Source organism: Echiichthys vipera (genome assembly GCF_963691815.1).
Source record: "Echiichthys vipera genome assembly, chromosome: 5".
NCBI lineage: Eukaryota > Metazoa > Chordata > Actinopteri > Perciformes > Trachinidae > Echiichthys > Echiichthys vipera.
Window position 1 is genome coordinate 20,600,235 of NC_139830.1, and position 21,178 is coordinate 20,621,412.

Below are 21,178 nucleotides of genomic sequence, written 5' to 3' on the forward strand. Positions count from 1 at the left end.
CTTTATTTTGGACTGTCAATGATCCGACGAATGCTGCACTTCAGACCATTCACACATATGAGTGACAGTAAAAAAGTAGATTAAGCATGTAATGCAAAAAGGTTCATAAAATATTAGAAAAATGTCTGGGGGAGTCATCAGAATTAAATATAAATTGTACAAGACAAATATATGCAATGCAGCCTACAGCTGGCTGCATTAATTCAATAATTAAGCCTGGCAGGGACATTAACATGATCTTGGGACCACTTGGTAGATGTCTCCATATGACACAGGCTCAGTACCTCCTAGTGGATGCTTGGTATGTGAAAATACATCAGGCTGAACTTGTGAAGTGCATTTCCCAACTCATTTCATGCATCACTGGAATGTAAACATGGAGTAAACATATTCCTTGGCCTGTTATTAGTGTTCTGTTTACTCATAATCACATAATCTGTGGCTCAGATAAGCGTTGTCATCCCCTGCTGCATCTTCATAACGCACAGACACTTGCAGAAATCTGCTGCACTGTACCTCTATTTGCAGAAATATGTAGGCTGTCCAAAGCTACAGAGGCTATGAAAAGGATAATCTGAGCCACTTGTAACATAACACAATTGATATACAGTATAGTGAATAGTTAAAAATTAGATAGCTGAGACTTTAAGTTTTCAGCATTGTTAGCTCACTGAAGTCCTTTGCGGGCATGAGTGTGATGCTTTTAGTAAGTCAGATCTATCCAAGAGCCTGCTCTGAAGAAATCCATGACTAGAATACTACTCGAGACCATTAACTCAACATATTGAGGATGCTGGAGCTGTGCATTTCAGGCACCACATGAAGAGTTCATCAGGACATGACGGCTAACGGTTCAATCACAAGGCCAGAAAAGTTCTCACTTGTCACCGCATGACCAGAAAAGCAGGCGTTACATGCCTCATAAAGATGTCACTTGAAAAACTAACTGAGACTCATACGTGTGGATCAGGGGGTAGAAGGCTTGTTTTCAGGCTCTACCCAGCCAGCTCATGTGCGAGAAGGCGTCAGTTCTTTAATGTGTTAAATAGTGAGACAATGGGGTATTCATGACATCACATAACATGGATTGGGCTTTATCCCAGAGAGATGTAAACAGTGACATTTAGGCGGTATAAACACAACATTAGTTGCAAGATTTCTGCTCTCTAGCTGTGGGTGACTCTGGGCACCATCAGCCTCCATGTCCTCTATCTACAACAGTGCTGTATTAGTGTGGCAAAACATGCGATTATAGAAAATAAGCATAAGTTATCAATATCAAGGGAGAGTAAAAAATACAATTGGAAAAGATATCTGTAAATAACCATCTTTACTAGACAGACCTCCTATGGCTCTGCTGAAATAACATGTGAATGGTTATCCCTGCCTTATGATGCAACCAAAAGTGATTGAAAAGTTAAGACCATTTTACACATACATGCACCTCCGCTCTGCCACATTCAAAGACAGAGGCCGTATAAGACAAGTTTTTGATTCAACACTGATACCACATGATAATGTTAGGGTTCTGAGACTGAAACACACTGAGACACAAACAGAAAATATGGACATCGTCAAGCACCTTGAAAAGTATGATTCATCAAATCATCACATTGGCCATTTGAGGAAGAGGGCACTGCAAGGGTGAGGCGCTGCGCTCCGGAGCATTTATTACAAGATCAAGCATCATTCTCCAGAGCCAATCATAAGGAGGCCACAGGGTTGAGATGGGTTTCATTTAGTTTTCTCACCCAGCATTAGAGTGTAAATTGAAAACACTCTACCCTCCTCGCTTTTATCAATTCAATATCAAATCAGCACAGTACAAATCTCACCAGCCCTTATTAACCCCTCTGGGGATTCCTCGGCACAAAATGAGATTCATCATCATTTATGTAGTAGGGCATAAAATAACAGACAAATTGCAGCTGGCATAAATTTTTCAGACTGCTGTTCTTTTAAAAAAAGAAATTATACCATTCTGTTGCATTTCACTACAAATATCCTTCTCAAATTAACAATCACACAACCCTTCTCTTTGGCTTTGTAGACATTTTGAGGGGGACAGTGATTTCTGCTTTGACTGTGTGTTCAGGGAAAAGAACCAAGACAAAAGGTATGCCTATGGTTTGTTAAAAGCTTTTCCTTAATCCTTTTGGTCTCCCCTTTCCTGCCTTTGCCACAAAAACATGTCCTCTCGAGAGGATAAAAAGAACCAAGGAAAGCTGTCTAAGTTTCAACCAACACAAGCCCTTCACTAGCACTGGTTATAGAACAATTATGGTGGCTAGAGAGTGTATTGGTATCTGTTTATCAATACCTGTCTACAAGTGGAACCTTTGAGAGTGTATCCTAGGGCCAATTACAGTTCAGTGTCAAATATCAGAGATCATTTAATCATCAATCGTTTAATAAAAGCCTTACTTCTGGCTGGACATTTTCTGAATCTACCCATTATGTGGTGCAGGGGCTGTGGCTGTCAGTGTGTTCTGAAAAGAAGCCTTGCTCCAAGGCAGGAGGAAAAGAAGATTAACTCATGGGGCAGAACCCCTTTAAGACAGCACCAATCCACCGTTTTTCTCTCAGACCACGGCAAACTGAGCCTCTGCACATCATGTCACAGTCCTGCAGGTGACATGGAGCAGCTTGCTTTTTTTCTCTGTCCTGCAATATAATAATCATCTGTATTCCATTTTTAATAAACTTAGTTGTATATAATAAAGTACAAAAATATTAGAGAACATATACACAGTTTTTTTTGTCATTTTGTAGTGACTGCTTTGCCTGGTTTTCTGAAGCATACGTATATCTTTGTGCTGGGTGATGAGGAACTGAACAAGCCTCAACTGAAGTGTATTTTTTTCCTCTCTTCTTTTCATATTGTTGATGTCCGGTCTGTTCCATCTGAGGAGGAGATTGAAAATTAATATGTTTCAAGACATTTACAATCATAAAATATACTGCACCATTCACATCTCACCCGTAAAGGGCTAAGTCATAGTTGGAGAATTATACTCCCTTTTCTCTGAGGGGCAGAAAAAAGTTATTGATGTTTTCCACCTTTTTATGTGTCCATATTTTTTTGCATCCATTGCATGCGTTTTTATGGTATGTCAGCCATAAAACCTAGCAAATCTTATATTTATTCAATATGTTTCTGGATAAAGAGCAGCTCCTTCCACACACCTCAGTGCTGAATGAAAGTATCTTCAAAATGTGGGGCTAGGGTCTTCAAAATTTGCATTTGTTGTGCCTGTGTATGTAAACAAAGGGGTGTTTGATGTAATGTATTTGTTAATAATGAAAAAGTGAATAGTGTTAATGCTGAAACATTAAAATAATACCATGTCATTTAGTTTCAACAGCAATTTGTGTATACATTCCAATGTGTATGTCTCTACTATTTGATCTTAGACATCCAGAAAATAAGCCAAACTAGGCTAAACTCAAAAACTTCCAAACTGTAAACAAAGACAAAAATATATTGATAGACTTATCTGTCTTATAGAAATGAAGGTAAATAGTTGAAATGCCCTGAATTCCATCTATCTCACAAAACAGAATCATTCAACGGGGATACCTTACCGTCGGTCACAGAATACTCGGTACAGTAAACTAATAGTGCGCTACTGAGCTTTAAACTTGTATGACACAGTGATGCAAATGCTGTCTTTCCAGTACACCATACTCCGCGCAGTGGTATGTCTGCGTCTTTCTCTCCGCAAAAGGAGCCCAACTGTGACTTGAATATTGATATTGTATCATTTAGACGTTACTAAATATTAATACATACATATAATAAATTAAATATGAATTATAACAGTCAACAGATGTTTTCATCTCTGTTTGCATAGAAGAAGTTTTGTGTGAACAAATTTGTATGTATTGCTTTCCCTGATGGACACATACTTTTCATTCAAGCCTTTCTCTTCTTTGTCTCATGGCTGAGCTAAAACATGACAAAGTGCAGTTGTCTAGTTGGTAGTTTGGTGTGAGGTTTGCCGGCCAGTGGCCTTTTCAGTACTGGGTTGCTGAGGACACTTACCCCCTAAGGCATGCTCCGTCATACTGAGGCACAGTGACTCCAGCGTGGGGTTGATCTCCAGGTCAGCACCTGGAACTTGGCATTCTGAGGGATTGAGTAAAAACAGTGTCAGTCCATAGGATTGCCATAGAGTCAATTCCTTTCCCACTCTAAATTTACAAAAGACAGTGTATTTTTATCTAAATAAAGAATATCCAAAGAGGAATAATTTGTCTATTGTATGTGTAAAAGAACAGCTTCTATTATAAGGACATGAGTATGCTCATACAGGCAGCAGTAGTACATATTTTGCACAGTTATATGGCCATAACCATGTTATTTCAACCTAGTAACAGGAAGTGAAAACACTGGTGTATATTACTTTATTATCCGAACTATCTGTTGTTAATATCTATTAGAGTTTGCAATGAATTCCTGATTTAACTTTGGCCTGTCAAACTGACAATAATTGTGCACATACACAGTTTTAGAATGCAGTTGACCATTATAATGGACATATTGTTTACATTTGTTTTGAATGAAATAAAATGGACGACGGGGGAATTTGTTTGACAGACCCATCTGGTCACTTGTGTTGCTTTCTCTAATAAAAAGTGTGTGCTTTACAACCAAGTTGTAAAGCACACACGTTGGTACAACTGTGTGTGGAGGACTCACAGGGCAAATGTAATTCTTAATAAAACATTTTTTTATAGCCGCTTTCACACATGCACTGTAATCGTGAAATTGACTAGACATTAACCATACCAATGTATGTGAGAAGGCAAATGGCCATTTCAGTCAGACCAGGCATCAAACGACGTTTACGCTCCCAGCTCCCTAGTACAAAGACCGTTTAAGTCCCTCAGAGTGGGCTCATGTGTGACTACAGCTGCTCATTCTCTGGTGTATTGTCGCAAACTGAATGGATGTGTTTTTATCATGCGTCGGCCAATTCAAGAATTTCTGCCGTTAAGGAAAGACACCAAAACCCTCAGACAAAAACAAAGAAACGGCAAGAGACTCGTCTGTTTGTGACCCCAAGAACCTGTCTCAGTCGGCGCATATGCATCATGTCCAACCCCCAGCATATTTTACCAGCTACTCAGATTGTGAGCTGCATGTGTGAAAGACTGAACCAAACTTTTTTTCAACACCAGCACATCTATTACATGTTGTGTTTTCCTTACATCAAAAAAGTCTATCAAGCTACTGCACTTTTCACACATTTCCCTAAAATAAACTTAGTGCCAGTTACACTTACTGTGCATTGAAGAGAACTCTGCATGGTGCCTAACTACAGCTGAAACATGAAATTGACCAATGAACAGCATAAACCGTTTCATCCAACCAGGAGAAACACAAGTAATGATGTACATATAGTGAAAATGATATATAATACTAGTGGGAGAAGGGAGGGTCAAAGTCCGAATGACTGATCTTGACCTTAAAGGGTTTTAATTGGATGACTTGGGAGTATCCAGAAGAATACACTGTTTAACTCCGTTGTAACACTTTTGTTTTCTCTCTTTATTGAGGAACACATCTTTATGTGCTCTCTGTATATGCATGTACATCCCATCCCTTGCTTTATTATAATTTGTGACTTTGAAATTGTGACATAGTTCTGTAATCCTCCTGTAATGAGGTTTAATAAGAGTGCGTGTTTGTGTGTGTGTGTGTGTGTGTGTGTGTGTGTGTGTGTGTGTGTGTGTGTGTGTGTGTGTGTGTGTGTGTGTGTGTGTGTGTGTGTGTGTGTGTGTGTGTGTGTGTGTGTGTGTGTGTGTGCAAGCAAACTATGGTAATGAATTCAGGTAAAACAAAAGACATGGGGTGTTCTGATGGCCAGGTGGTTGGGCCAAATTGCTGCGACACCCCTGTTCAATTTCTGTTTAAGGAACTGGGTGCATATCATGGCTCCTGTCTGCTTCTACTGTATACTACCGTACGCAATAAAGGCAAAAAAAATATCTTGATAACAGAAACATCAAACACCCAGATATACTGTATGGTGTGCATGGCATTAATATTTGGCTTTCACACGGAATGCCAGTGACAGTGAATGGGAAGCATCTTGCGCATAAGACAAGGCAACAACCATAGAGTTATGTATATTGTACGAGCTGACAGAATGTTTACTGCTTCATGCCGCAAGGCTGTTTTGTCATTTTGTCCTTGGCACAGAGGAATAGCAGCTCTCTGGTTTGGCACCTGACCAAATGGCCTTTCTTTTTCTTTTTTACAAAAGTTACAGTTGAAAATGCCACTAACAGAGTCTGCCCCTTCCAAATAATTTCTATTCAATTATACTTTTTCAGTTTATCTTGAAAAAATACACTTTACTTCAAAATAGGCAGCATGTCGGAAACACTAGTGTGGTAAAATGTAAACAGGTGATTAAGGGTGGCGAGACTGACGGTTGTAGTTAGGTTTTGGCAAAGATACAGTATAATAAAACATAAACAAGGACAGGGATAGACTGTGCCTGAGTGCATACCTTGCTGCTGGAACATGAGCATGGTTTGTGGGGAAGTGTGGACAGGGAGTGAGTGGGTCCGCTGCACAGAACTGCGACTCTGACTTGGCATGCTGTTACTGCCCCCAGGGTTGGCGAACCACAGGTTCTATAGAGAAAAAAAAACACACAAATTCCTATTATGCAAATGCCACTCATCCTGGGAGGACCTTGCAAAGTCATTAAACAAAACCTCTTCAATCTATAATAACAAATCAATTCATAACAAAATGTGACCCCTAACTTCTTGTACTGTCTTGTATGCACTGATTAAACTGCCAAAGCCTCCTGTTTTTTCACTTGTTATCCTTTCAGAACAAAAGATTCAATAAGGCATTTTATGACCCCTTGGGCATGTCATCACACAGGTCAATACTGATAAGTGTCTGAAGGTATTAAATGGACCTATTGAGGAAAAACTCATGCTGTAACAATATGAAGTCAGCTTACTACGTAAAGCTGTGCAGTTAGGAAAAGTTTTCCTCATTCCCTGACATGATTGATAAATATGATCTGTTCCACTATTTAAAACAAGATACACATGTTAGAATCTGCTGTTAAAAAACTCATCCATTAAAAGGAATACTGACTTGTCTACCCTGGCCTGCCAGCGCAGGACTAGTGAGTGTGTGACGCGGAGAAACTCCCCCGATCCCGCCGGGACTCAGAAGACCAATGCGCCCAGCTGGGAGCCCACGAGGAGTCATCTGGAACTGTCTCTGTCCCCGCCGCGCTACAACTCCACTCACAGAGCCTGCTGTGGGGAGGGAGTTGGACCCATAGGTCCAGCTGGAATTTAAAAAACAAAACAAAAACAAAAGAAACATACATCAGAAATCGTTGAGTGTTAAAAGAACTGTATGTTCAGGAAAAGAGAGTGAAAGTGAATCAAAGTAAAAGTTAGAAAGTAGGGATGAGTGCAGGGAGAATGTAACATTCAGCTGGTCTGACATCTCCCCCGCTGAATGGGGAGATCAAAGGTAAAGACGGCCAGCAGAGTCTCACCCTTTCTGTCGGTACACAGGCATGTCCAGCATAGCTTTCCGAGGGAACAGGCGGAGCAGTTTGAGGACTTGCTGTTTCCAGGATACCAGCCTTTTCTTGTGAGTCTCTGTGAAAGCCTGACACACAGAAAGAGACAGCAGAATAATAAAAGGGATCAGATTTTCATAGAGCATTAACAGGGTTCCAGCAGATGCTTCTTGAATATATGATTATAAAGGAAAAGGCAAGACATATTATACACTTCAAGACAAACTATCAACTATAGATGAATATAACATTCTCTATTACTAACAATTCATGTACATTTGTCTATATGGTATTATTTATTTGAGGCTGGGGCAATATGATTTTCTTCCGATTCGATTATGTGACAATATATATTGAGATTCAATATTGCAAATTACTGTGATTTTTGCCATGGGAACCACTATCAGGAATTTTTTTTTCCTGCATCCAAAAATCAACAAATTAAGACATTTCCCTCACAACTTAGTGTTTGTTATTAATTCATAAAAAGGGACACAGGTGAACGTAACCCGATTAATCTCTTTGCAATATATCTGTTTTTTCTCACACCTCAAACCAGACTTAGTCACATGTGTATCGTCCGCTCTCCCTGTCGATTCTCTCTTTGTCAGCTTGTTCAATCTGGGCACTTCAAATGCATTTAACACAAACGTCACTATATATATGGATGCACTACAGTTGTCAGAGTCAGCTGATTTGACCAAAGAAGTTCAGGTGACAGCAGTCAAGCAAGATGGGAACTCATGTTGGCGGTATTACCTTTTCCATAGTACCGCATTGCCAGACCTCCACAATGCTGTGGCGTTAACACAATATGAGACCGGTCCATGAGTTTGCATTTAGCTTTAGTGTCTGGAGATGTGTAACACACAGAGTGTTCCCATACTTTACTGTATGTGTAGTCTAATGTTTACCATACTTCAGATTTAAAATGTGAGGATGCAGGTTGTATCCCCGCAGATCACGGGGAATCCGCAATATCCTGCTTTGCTCGCTTCGGCTTGTTTTTGTTGAAATTAATGTGACGTCAAGTTACTCATAGACTACAACAATAATGGCAGTAACGTCCTCCTACCTTCACAAAGACTAAAATGAATCAATTGAATCAATAAAGGCATTACACATTTTTTTAAATTGTTCGTAAAGAATTGTGATACTTAAGAGAATTTTTTTTATTTATTGTGCTGTAAGACAGCCAATATGTGTATTTAACGCATAAACGCATGCATTCAAATGACTGAAATACATTCATCAAATGACAAAACTTCATCTTCGGATTCTCACCTCATGTGTTAGACACTTCTCAATGAGCTGAAGGTAACAGCTGATATTCTCCTCATCTGGCCTTGACACCAGCAGCTGGGTGCACACTGAAACAAAAAGAAGCCGGGGCTTAGATATTCATGTCCATTGAGAAAGTGTTGGGCAGGTGGATATGGATAATTAATCATGTATCTATGTGTTTTCTATTGAATGGTTAGATGGGTGGAGTTTTAAGGGTTAGATCAATTCCTATGAGAATAAATCACATACCTCGGTGGTCTACTATCTATGTATAATCAATTTAAATCTGTGAAAAACACCTTGCTCTTACCTTTACCCATGACACGGGTGAACTGTCCAGCAATGTCGCCGTCTGAGATGGGTGTGACTGAGGAGTCTCCATCGCAGGGAGGTGGGTTGTGGGACTGGAAGCCCTCTGAGGCCAGCTCTTTGTCTGCTCCTGTTTTTGTGGCTTCTAAGGGGGAGGTGGCTGTGTCCGGGGCGTTGACTGTGTCCGTGGTAGTCTGTGCTGCACTGGGTGGGCTGTAGGCCTTGATGGGAGTGATGACAATCTGTTGCATCTCTTGGAGGGCGTTACGCAGGTTTCCCCCTTCCAAAATGTCCTGCCATAAGATGACAACATCAGTGTCACATGTTGAATAGGCTATTCAGAGGTACGCTTTGTGCAGATTCTGACCAGTCCTGCTCTGTGTCTTTCTGTGCAGAATGGAAATTACTCGATGGAACTAAATCAAGTATAACATGATCATCAACAAGTACAATCAAGACAAAACAGCGTTGCCCATTTCTTTTAGTATGAGAAGAATAACCTCATCCCGTTTGAATTACCTTTTCCAAAGACTTGAGCACACTCTGCCTCTCTCGCAGCTTCTGGATACTCAAGGCAATCTTATGCCGTGCTCCTTTAGTGACGTTCTAAAAAGGAGAGAGAGAAATTAACAAGATGCCGTGAGAAGCAGGCGAGTCATCTCTTGTGAGAACACCGTGCATTTTATACAGTTACTAAATAACAAACCTAATCACCATTTGTTTCATTAAAGCCGAGGGGCAGAGGCAAAATCGCACCAGTTTTATGTGTGACTGGCTCAATATAACTGTAGGGTGCGTTGTTTAATTTCATGCCTCATTGACAGTTGATGTATCATCAGGTTTGAGGACAGTAATGTGCACAATTGATAAGGGGGGTGGAGTAATCAAAGCCCGGCCCCAGCATATGTAAAAGGGAGGCTTAAAAACCTGCGACTCCAGGTGCTGCTCTGTGAGAATCATCATCTCCTCATAGGTCATCTGGGAGAAAAGTGATGCATATTTATGAAGACGGAGACTCTTCAACCATGCAGGAACATCTAGAAAAAATACACACCCAAGGGACAAAAAGTAGAGTTACATTTTGGCTTATATCACCACAGCTGTTGGCTGTGTGCGACTTTTACCAGAGCAAAAATACTGTGAGCGCCCTTGGCTTAGTCAGGTAATGAACTCTGACCTTTCATGCCACTGCCATCCTCCTGGAAGGTGTTGCGAGCAGAGCCCTGTTCTTCTGTCTGCTCACTGCCTGAGGAGGCTACGCTGCTCTGGGGTGAGAGGGGTGCGTGGTCTGTTAGAATGAAATTCTGCCGGCTCCCTATATCATCCTGGCTGACCCACTCAGAGCCACAAGCCTGAGGACTGGAAGGAATAATGGACATGGACTTCTTCAGGGGGCTGGGCTGCATCTGCCCACTTAGACCTGGCATGGGAAACAATTAATACATGAGGAACAAAAAGAGGAACCACAAAAGGAACACATGCATCTAGGAAGTCCTATGAAAGAAATTAAAGAACACATTTCAAGGTCTTTAACAAAATGCACACTGTTTGCACAATATAAGGGATGTCTACAATGGTCTCATATGCTCCTGCCAGGCTATTTCCTTATTATTTAAGCCAATTTGAAAAAAGAGGAGAAGGACAAACATTACCTGTGTTATTGCTGTTGATTGGAGAGGACATTCCACCTGGGAAAGGCATGTGTCCATTCTGGCCTGCTGGAGATGTGCTGGATGAGGGGGACTGGTCGTGCCAGACGAGACCTGGGTCCAGAGCCTCAGCGGAGCTGGGCCATTCATCTGAGCCCTGGCGCGGGTGGTAGGGGCTAGATGGAGGCCGGGGTGTGTAGCCACTGGATAGGTGCTCCTCCAGGTGGTTTAGCCACATGGCCAGAGAGGTGCGGTCATCCAGAGTGGTGGCAGGGTGGATGAGTGCGTAGGACAGCAGCTGCCTGCTTTCTTCCACAAACAGGCTACTCTCAATAGTGTGACTCAACACCTTCTGCAGCAGCTTCATGTACTCACATTTGGCCTCACTGTTGCGTGGCTGCAGCAGAGGCAGATGGGACAGCAGCAAGGAAACAACCTTCTCTTTTGGCTCCTGATGCCATTGGCTGACAATTGCTAATGACAAAGGGCAGACAGAGAATTTAACTTTCACTTCCAATATTTTATGTTACTAGTTTTATATAAGCCTTCTTCAATTTTAGGAGAGAATAGAATAGCGCTTCATAATCAGAGAAAATTGAAAAACCTCTCAGTTACCTGCATTGTTGGCCTCAGCTTCTAGGATGTGGATCTCTGTGCAGTCTGCCAGCCAGTGTTCAAGGCAGATGTGTAAGAAGCGAGCCTGGGTGCGGGACACCCTCTTCAGGAGGGACAACAGTGCCACCGTCTGTTCACACTCATTCCAGCCCTTGAACCAATCTGTGAGGATACCTACCTGGTCTCGGAACATCATGGCGTGTCTCCTTTGTAAGGAGAACAGGAATGTGTTGATGGGGAGGGGGTACTAGAAGCCTCGCTCTCTTAGACACAGACAGGATCAGTCTCACCCCGCACAGCGGGGTCGTCTTTGCAACAGTCCTGGGATCCCCTCAGACTGGACCGAGGGGCCCTCACATGGTTCAGTTGCAAAAGCAACTGCAGACCCGGATGCCGTATGAATTATTGGGAAGATGTCTTATGAAGGGTTGGAGTGTGTGTCAACTGTAGCTGGTGATGACACAAACAGGAAAAGCTTTGTTTTTCACTCTGGCATGTTCAGGATCACATCATCTGTACCCTATAAAAAATAACAAAAGAGAAAAATCTTAGATGACAATTCACCCAATGTCCATTTTTAAATGTATTACTATTTATTATTGGTAATACTTTCATTTTGATTTTATCTTAACCAGCCCCATATTTACTCAATATGTACATTTAAATGTGTTTAGGCTGTATATATAAACAGGCGAACAAAACTTCTTTGACAGGTAAAGTTCATCTATTCATCCCACAGATTTAGTACTGGAATGTGTTCTCTCTGTGATCTTAGACAGTCTTGTTTGGGCTCATATATTTTTGCCCAAAATTCACAAACAAGAGTCTTTTTCTTTTTCTTAAATGATGGAGATGGACCATCACCTTCAGTAAAAGACAAACTGAGTTAACAGTGAAGGTATGTGGGATAATGTATAAATAAGAGATTATGGCACACACAATATAGGGCAGACACACACTGTGGCTATTGTTAATGATAGACAAAGAATAGCAGTGATAAGGATTATTACATCAAATTGGAGTTTGAGAACTTTTGCATACAGAAGTGGACTCTTTACGTATAATTAAAAAAAAAAAAGAAATATCGGGATGGCTGGTGGAAAAGTGGTTAGTGAAGTCGCCCCATGTAAAGAGGCTGAAGGTCCTCGAGGCAGCGGCCGTGTGTTCGACTCCGACAAGCGGCCCTTTGCTGCATTTCCTGTCTGTCCTGTATAATAAAACCACCTACAGGGAACCACCAAGCCCGTTTTTTTATTGATCTAAAGGCTCTAAAATGTAAAGACCTAGTCCAACTAAAAACATTACAAATCCTGTACAAAGCAAAAAAACACCAATTACCAGAAAGTATCCAAGAATTGTTTACAATAAGAGAATACTAACATGATTTCAGAAACAATTGTATGCTCAATAAATGTTTAGTGAGGACCAATGCAAAATATCATTGTATATCAGTTAAAGGAGTAAATATATGGCACAGCTGCACTGAAGAATTAAAGACATGTAGTACACTGAGTAAGTTTTCAAAACTGTTTAAAAATAATATACTGAAACAATATGAAAATGGTAGAGCAGAAAGTAAGTGATGAAAAAATAATGTAAAAAAATAAATAAAATAAAGGATAAGCTGTTTGTTTTGATTGTAATTGTGCAACTTCGTATGCAGTCTTAGTTATTATTATGCAGTTATTTAAAAAAAAAAAGAGTATGTGTGTGTATGTATATATACAGTATGTACGTACGTATATATATATATATATATATATATATATATATATATATATATATGTGTGTGTGTGTGTGTGTATACGTATATATATATATATGTGTGTTTGTGTGTGTGTGTGTATACGTATATATATATATATGTGTGTTTGTGTGCATATGTGTGTGTGTATATATATATATGTATTATATGCATTTTCTTATTATTATTGTCATACATGATTTGCTTAAAAAGGGTAGGCATTATACGCAAGAGCTTCAGCCTACACCAGTTTCAGGTTGTTGATGTGATGTGATTTGTTAATGGGTTTTTTTCTTGTTGAAAGTCAACCTGAAATAAACTTTAAACTTCAAAAGTTGATAAACTGCCAAAAAAAGAATAAAAAAACAGAGAAATATCCAACAAATCTAAGGTATAACAGTGACTGTAAGGGTTTTATTTGAGGTAAGCTTGAATTAATAATCACTTCACAGAGGCTCTTGTCAATCTTGCCCACACTGCTTGAGTCTTATCATCATTATAATGATAAAGACACAAGTAATTCACAAAAGGTGTGCCGAACATGTTATCCAGGCATGACATCCAGACATGAGTACAGGTCATTAACACTGAGAGTGATGCTTGACGCAAATCACTTAATTAGGCTGCTTTCCAAAGAATCAGGGCTGTCATCAGTGCGCTGTTCGCTCACCCGCCACTTCATTAGGCACACTTGTACAATTTAACGTATTACATTACAACAGCTCTGCCATCAATTCTGTCTTTACAGGGATTATAATGATCACTATTGATTGAAACTGTCAGAAGTATTAATTTAACTAGATGTTTATTATCAAGGTTGTAGTTTCCAATGGGGTTGAACTGGACTGCATCATACTGAAAGGCATTTCTAATACTTTGGCCACCCTATTTACATACATGAGAGGGGCCGAAGATAAGAAACAGCTTTCAATATAATACACTCAGTGCAACACCATAACCACTATGAGCTCAGTAATATAGTCTACATAAAGCAGAACAATTAATACCGTTCTGACAGTATCAACAAAAAGTGAAAAATGAGAAGCTCTGTAAAAGTTAAAACCCTGGAAGAGCTACTGTATTGGATTGCATTACATTGTGCAGGTTTCCCTAATTAAATGGCTGGTGAGTGTATTTCCAGCATATAATTATAATCCACTAGTTATCCTATAACCTACTGAAGAAAATAAAACCCATTACTAAACAGCAAGGCTATGCTAAATCCCCAAACTTTCTGCCAACACTGCAAACAGTAGAACCTGTAACATCATGAGCTTTTATTTACCAACCAAGCCGAGTGACTGACTGTAAGTGATTGGTCAGCTGGTTGTTGTGATTATCCATGCAGGGTTTATTAAGTTGAGCCAGGTGGTGCAGCATTAGATAGCGGTTAGCCGGTTAGCTTGGTCCAGTGATGTTACCTCGAAGCAGAATATTAAAGTTTAGCATAAGATGTTCGCTTCACCACGCCAAAAATCACGCGACCACCCCAAAAGAGGCCACGTGAAGTCCCACTTGTGTCAGATGGGTGTCTTTTTCAATATGGGATGTTCTTTTCAACCAGCTTTAGTAAAATAATCGTAGATTTATGTTTAAAAAATGATCCATTTTTGTAAAACACACTTTACTAAATAAAAATTAAAAAAATAATGGAAACAGTAAATCACTGACTAATGAACTGTTTCATCATGTAGGGTTCCTACACCTTTTCCAAAGTCAAATCCAAGCACTTTTCACGCATTTCAAGGTGCATTTTCATGCTTTTCCAGCACATTACAGCTGTGGTAAACTACTATTTGTATACAGCACAATACTCAGTATTCAGTATACTCATTGTTGCACTTATTCATCCCATTAAATAAGATGTTACTGTCCTATAGACAACCAGCATGATAGCTTTCTACAGAAGGACGACAAATGTAAACTAACTCGACAGAAATATAATCACCAACTATTTTGAGAATTAAGTCACTTTTCGTGCAAAAATGTCAGAAAATGCTGTTCTCAGTCTCTCGATTATAGTGATCTTCTTTTCTGTTATATCATGTCATCACATAAATCATACATTTAAAGCACTTTATTCGAAATCTAAACACTTTTCAAACCTTGAAAACACCACACTAGAATGTAAAAAGTGTTTTCAAGGATGTCCAGCACCCGTAGGAACCCTGATGCGGTCACAGATTTAATCCATCCACACACGCAGTACAAAGGGCTTGTCCAGCAGGTGTCGCCATTTCTAACTGGATCAAATGAACGGTGAACCGTTTTCAACACAATTGCTTTATAGAGATTCAGTTCTCTATGACGAAGAAAGCTTCGTTTCCCCCACCACCAGCTTGGTCGGCCTAGACGGTGATGAGGGATTCAAGATGTGTACCGTTTGTTTCGTTAACGTTGTTGCTGCCTATATTCTGCGTTTCGTAATGTTACTTCAGTCTTAGCGGTGCAAACAGGGACGTTCAAACGCAGTTTAAATCGACAGCAGGTGGTATCTAGTTTATCAAAGTTATTTCAGTTTTGACAAACACGAAACAGACTCAAAAGGTTGGTTGTTTACCTTTGTCAGTTGTCACTGGTGAGCGAGCTAGGCTAAAGTGCTAATACATAGCTAGCTCGACGATAGGGCAGGGATAGCTAAGTGCTAGCGCTAGCTCTTTAGCTAGCAAGTTTTGCTAATAGATGCAATAACGTTAGCTTAGCTGGAAGAAGCGTAGATTTCGATCCCATACGAGGTATTCCTTAAGGATACTCCTTTGCATCGGCGAGCTCCCGTGGTTTCAAACAGGCCATGTTAAAGAATTTATGTACAAAATGTTTATTGCAGTACAGAAAATAGAGTGTACGCCTGGAGAAATCTACTTCGATTTTGAGTTGACGCAAGACGTGAGTACAACGTCATACGTCTGGACGGTACGTAATGCTTTGTCCCGCCCACTGTCTGGTAAATAAAAAGGCTCCCAACCTGACAGGTAAATACACGCACACACACACACACACACACATATGCACACGCGCATATGCACACGCGCGCGCAAACGTCTTTTTTTATGAATAGCCTATAATTAAAAAGAATATATAGATATGGGGAAATTCAGAAAAAATGGTAAAATCTGGTCCTGTGCTGCATCCAATTCCCCGTGGGCTTCTACATCTCCTCCCTTAAAACGTTTTTTATGGCTAGAAAAGGGCACAAGCCCTGAGCTTTCCTCCAGGCTCAAGAACAACTATTGGGTAGATACATAAGCCATGAGCTATAGTCTAGCTCATTGACTAACTAAACTGAGGTAACCATATGTCATTGTCATATAGGCTATTTGAAATAATGCACAATCAAATAGTAATCCTAATAAGTACAAAACATGTACAAAACAGATATATTAACGGATGTCTTGGTATTTAACGTTTCATGTCAGGTTTTGTGTGGTGAGTGACCTTGCTAATTGTCATTACTTTGACGGTCCAAATTAATCAATTAGTCTATATAATGTCAGAAAATGCTGAAAAATCTCCATTGAGTGTTTTCAGACCAATATGTATATTTCATATTTTGTCCGACTAACAGCTCTGAACGTAAATGTATTCACTTTACACTGAGAAAAGCTGCAAATCCTCACTTTTTGAAGCTTGGGGAACTGAACGTCTGACAAAGTAGATAGAACTCTACAATTAATGGCCAACCTCTCATCTCATCTCATCTCATCTTCCTGCTTATCCGGGGTTGGGTCCTGGGGGCAGCAGCTTTAGCAGGGGACCCAAAACTTCCCTTTCCCGGGCCAACCACTTGAGCTAATGTTGACCCACTTGATAAACGCTTAATGGATTAACATTTTCTGCTGATCCAGTAATTTGTTAATTGACTGTTACAGCAGCTAATCAAAAGTGTTTATTTTGTAGGGTAGTGGATGAGTGAATGAGGGAGTAATTTCGTACATAACCAGAGTTTGAAATTATAAATTGAAAAGAAGATTTTAGGATTTAAGCTATAGATAAAGATCTCAATAAATGACTGAGGGTTAATCAACCCCAACTATCTCATCTCATCTCATCTTCATCCGCTTATCCGGGGTCGGGTCGCGGGGGCAGCAGCTTTAGCAGGGGACCCCAAACTTCCCTTTCCCGGGCCACATTAACCAGCTCTAACTGGGGGATCCCGAGGCGTTCCCAGGCCAGTGTGGAGATATAATCTCTCCACCTAGTCCTGGGTCTTCCCCGAGGCCTCCTCCCAGCTGGACGTGCCTGGAACACCTCCCTAAGTTAAACTGCTGTTGCGTTAATCTGAATGGGTTAAAAGCATAATGTCGTCTGGTCACAGCAGGTGCTTGCTTTCAGCTGTCAGTGGCAGGATACACCACAGCACACAGAGAGGTAAATGGCAAAAGACCTGCTGTGACGTTACTGATTTGGGCGGGTCCAGAGCTGCAACATTCCCTTAAGGTTCTAACCATAGGGAGCAGTAACAGAAATGTGATACTGCGACAGGAGTTATGGTGATGTTGTATTTTTATGTTAAAGTAGCCTACAGTATGTTTTATTACATATATTTCTATAATATTATTACATGAGCATTGTTTTATTGTGGTATCGTTAGTTTTGGAGTGCAAGTTTCTGTTTCATATTCTCCCCATATTCCTATCGCCAGCGATGTCAAATTAATGTCTGTGATAAACAACATAATTGTAAAATTGAGCTTCTTAATTCAATTCAATTCAATTCAATTCAATTTTATTTATAGTGCCAAATCATGACAAAAGTTATCTCAGGACACTTTACAGAGTAGGTATAGACCACACTCTATGACTTATTTATGATTTACACAGACCCAACAATACCCCCATTGGCAACGAAAACCTTCCCTATAACAGGCAGGAACGTCGGACAGACCCAGCTCTGTGGAGGACGGACATCAGTCTGCACCGGTTGGGTCTATAGTAATGTGAATATGACTTATATGTTATGTCAGTTAATACAGCAGAAAAGTAGAAACAAGCACAGCTAAGGTGATAGAATATGACAATGATAATAATTATGGTGGTAAACTTGATCAATGATGAGTAGCGGCAATAGCAGCTACAACACAGCGAGACATACCACGGATGGTGCCTCTATGGCTACAAATTCTATAATTTATAAGACTAGTGATAGTATATATGACTAATAGTTATAAAAGTAGCAGGAAGCGTCATGCAGGACCACGGCAGCAGGCACCACGACAATCAGCAGAGACCTGCGAGACGTACATATATATATATTTATTTTTAACATTACTATTGTGACACAATTCAACCATCCCCCACCACACACTCTTGCACCTGCGAGACGACAAACCTCGAACAGTATTGACCTATTAAACATTCTCTTCTGTCAGACCAAGATTCATGTCTGTCTGAATATCTTTTTCCTTAATGCATTACATGCGCATTAAAAGATGGTCACACTGTTTCTTGTAAAACTCAGCTGTGCTTGCACACTGGTGTCATCTTGTGCTTTGGAAAACAGGAAACAAGACTGGTGCGTGCTCTCGCTGCGTCTGCTCCTCCCCTTGTCATCTTGACAGTCTGAGAGTAGCTGTCAGTCTCAGGTCTGTCTGTTTCAACAAGGCGGTGTCAACAAAAGGCAGGAAGGCAGAAAAGGATCCTTTTGAGAATGGTAGGTGAAACTGATGCATTTGCTTGAAAGATTTTGCTTTTCTGTTTATATTCACTTGATTTTATTAACTGTCATTCATACGCTTGCGTACATATATATATTTATTTTTAACATTACTATTGTGACACAACTCAACCATCCCCCACCACACACTCTTGCACACAGGAAACTACAGTCTTGAGTGTGCATTCTTGCAGCAAACACATTTCCTGCCCTCAATATGTCAGAATAGTGTTATGAATGTTTCATGAATCCATGCAATGTGAATATAGACCTCAACATCTGAACAGACTGAGCAGATGTCTCTCACCCCCATTCTGTGCTTCTTTTTCTGGCCTAGCCAACAGACCAATACATCTAATTTTATCATAAGCACAGGAGCATCCGGAGATGTTTTAATATTTCTTAGATTGACACGTCGAGTGATATTGCTGTACTTCATCCTGCAGTCAAGCTCTCTGGTTGTGTGTGAAGTCGACGAGAGTCTGAAAGCGAAATTAAGAAAGTTTAGATTTCGAAAAGAGACCACCAATGCTGCCATACTAAGTAAGTATCACACACTAATGTTGATCGCATATTTTATTTCTATCACAGTTTTTTTTAATTACATTTTTATTTCTTAGTGAAAATAAACATGCAGGACCAGCTCATTATCCTAGAAGAGGAATTTGAGGTAAGTCAAATTTATTTTTATTTTTTTTTGTCAATCTGCATTAAAAAGTTACTTAGGCTCAACTTTGACTTTTAGGACATCTCACTGGATGAGTTGAGAGATAATCTTCCAGAGCGGCAACCACGATATCCTTCTTATCCCATCGTATGAATCATTCTTTAATTCAAACAAAGCATCAGTGTTATAACTATGACAACATTTCCTTATCAGTAGTGCACATTCATTGTATACAGCTACAAATATGTCCATGCTGATGGGAGGGTGTCTTACCCACTGTGTTTCATATTCTGCAGTCCAATGGGTAAGAAATGATCTAAAATCAAAAGTAAGATTTCTTCTTGAACAAGTCTTCTGCTTAATACGTGTCTCCTATTGTCTGTCTTGTTGCATTTAATGTGGCATCATAGACCGTATGGGTGCCATTTATTGGGTTTGCTGAGGAATGTTTGACTTGTTAAATTAAAGAATGAATGTCAAATTAATTTGAACAGGGTGTAAGCCAGAGCAACAGATGATGTATGCGGGCAGCAAGAATCGACTGGTCCAAGCTGCAGAGCTCACAAAGGTAATGATCTCAAAAATATGGACTGCAGTTTATCATTACTGCAGTGGTATGCTGATAAGCACATTAAAAAGGGACAATTTGCCTTTTTAATTGAAGTTGATTGGCAACTTATTGGGTAGATTATTCATACTTTTAAATTTCATTTGTTTTGATTCTTCTACCCCATTTATTAGCAACTTGAGTATTGATGAGCTAATATCTTTGAACTTCCTTCAATTGTTATGTTGATTATACACATTTTGAATAATGTCATTCTCTGTTTTACTCTGAGGTCTTTGAAACAAGAAATGCTGATGACTTGACAGAAGAATGGCTGAAGGACCAGCTGGCATTTTTTCGCTGAATGTGCATCTTCAATCGCTGTCTTTTTCTTTAGAAACACAGCTGTGGATTTACATTTTTTCAATTGTGCATATTATTGCAATCAAATGATTTAAAATTTGAAAGAAATGTTTCATTAGCATGGAAAATAAATCATTTTATTAGCTATCAACAATCCTGTTGTGTCCAATAAAAGCCTTAACGGAGCATCAACTAAACAAATAGATAGCGTAGACGACAGTCCTGTACTTTGGACTGATGTAAAATAAGCTGTTGCATTTATTGGATTACTTAGGCTGAAAGTCTTAGTGCTCAATTCGGATTTAATTTTCTTGTTTGGCTGTTCGCAATATTTTAAAAATGTTGCCCGTATCTGATACCAATGTGAACTTTTCACAGTCCTGAACTGAACTGCATGAGTAAAAGAACAATAACAAAGACATCACACACAGCATGCTGTCATACAGAAATAAAGGTGGAGGCCACTGAAGACAGCGTTAAAGGTTTCATATACTTAAGTTGATGTGCAGTCAGTGGAAGCTAGCAAATTTCTGAGCAGATGATAACGAGGACAAGGGGAAAGATATTCAAATGTTTTATTGTGGCATTTTGCGGCGCAATGGCTGCTACTTCTGTGTAGATATAAAGAGTAGGACCAGGAGTGGTGGGCTCAATGGCTTCACTGAAACAGATTTCATCTGGTTCAGGATGTCAAGAGCTACTTTTAACTTATTCCGTCAGCGCCTCTTCGCAAGAAAAATAAATTATAATCAGACCTGTATCTGATGTAGAACCACA

The 21,178-nt window shown here is 39.9% G+C and overlaps 2 protein-coding genes across 2 annotated transcripts; one reads left to right on the forward strand and one right to left on the reverse strand.

Moving 5' to 3' along the window:
* Positions 1-15: 15 nt before the first annotated feature.
* Positions 16-16,028, reverse strand: samd4b (sterile alpha motif domain containing 4B). Its single transcript, XM_083913537.1, has 13 exons — positions 15,733-16,028; positions 11,429-11,948; positions 10,817-11,287; positions 10,342-10,584; positions 10,092-10,201; positions 9,684-9,770; positions 9,166-9,457; positions 8,856-8,941; positions 7,545-7,660; positions 7,130-7,328; positions 6,522-6,648; positions 4,046-4,129; positions 16-2,904 (listed from the first exon to the last, which is right to left on the reverse strand). Exons 2-13 carry the CDS (start codon positions 11,622-11,624, stop codon positions 2,876-2,878), a joined length of 2,040 nt encoding a protein of 679 aa, XP_083769663.1. The 5' UTR covers positions 11,625-11,948; positions 15,733-16,028; the 3' UTR covers positions 16-2,875.
* A 2,732-nt stretch (positions 16,029-18,760) lies between these two features.
* gmfg (glia maturation factor, gamma) lies at positions 18,761-21,170 on the forward strand. The gene is made up of 7 exons (XM_083914372.1): positions 18,761-18,821; positions 19,271-19,367; positions 19,445-19,494; positions 19,570-19,619; positions 19,713-19,795; positions 19,986-20,059; positions 20,331-21,170. Exons 1-7 carry the CDS (start codon positions 18,819-18,821, stop codon positions 20,400-20,402), a joined length of 429 nt encoding a protein of 142 aa, XP_083770498.1. The 5' UTR covers positions 18,761-18,818; the 3' UTR covers positions 20,403-21,170.
* The last annotated feature ends 8 nt before the right edge of the window (positions 21,171-21,178 follow it).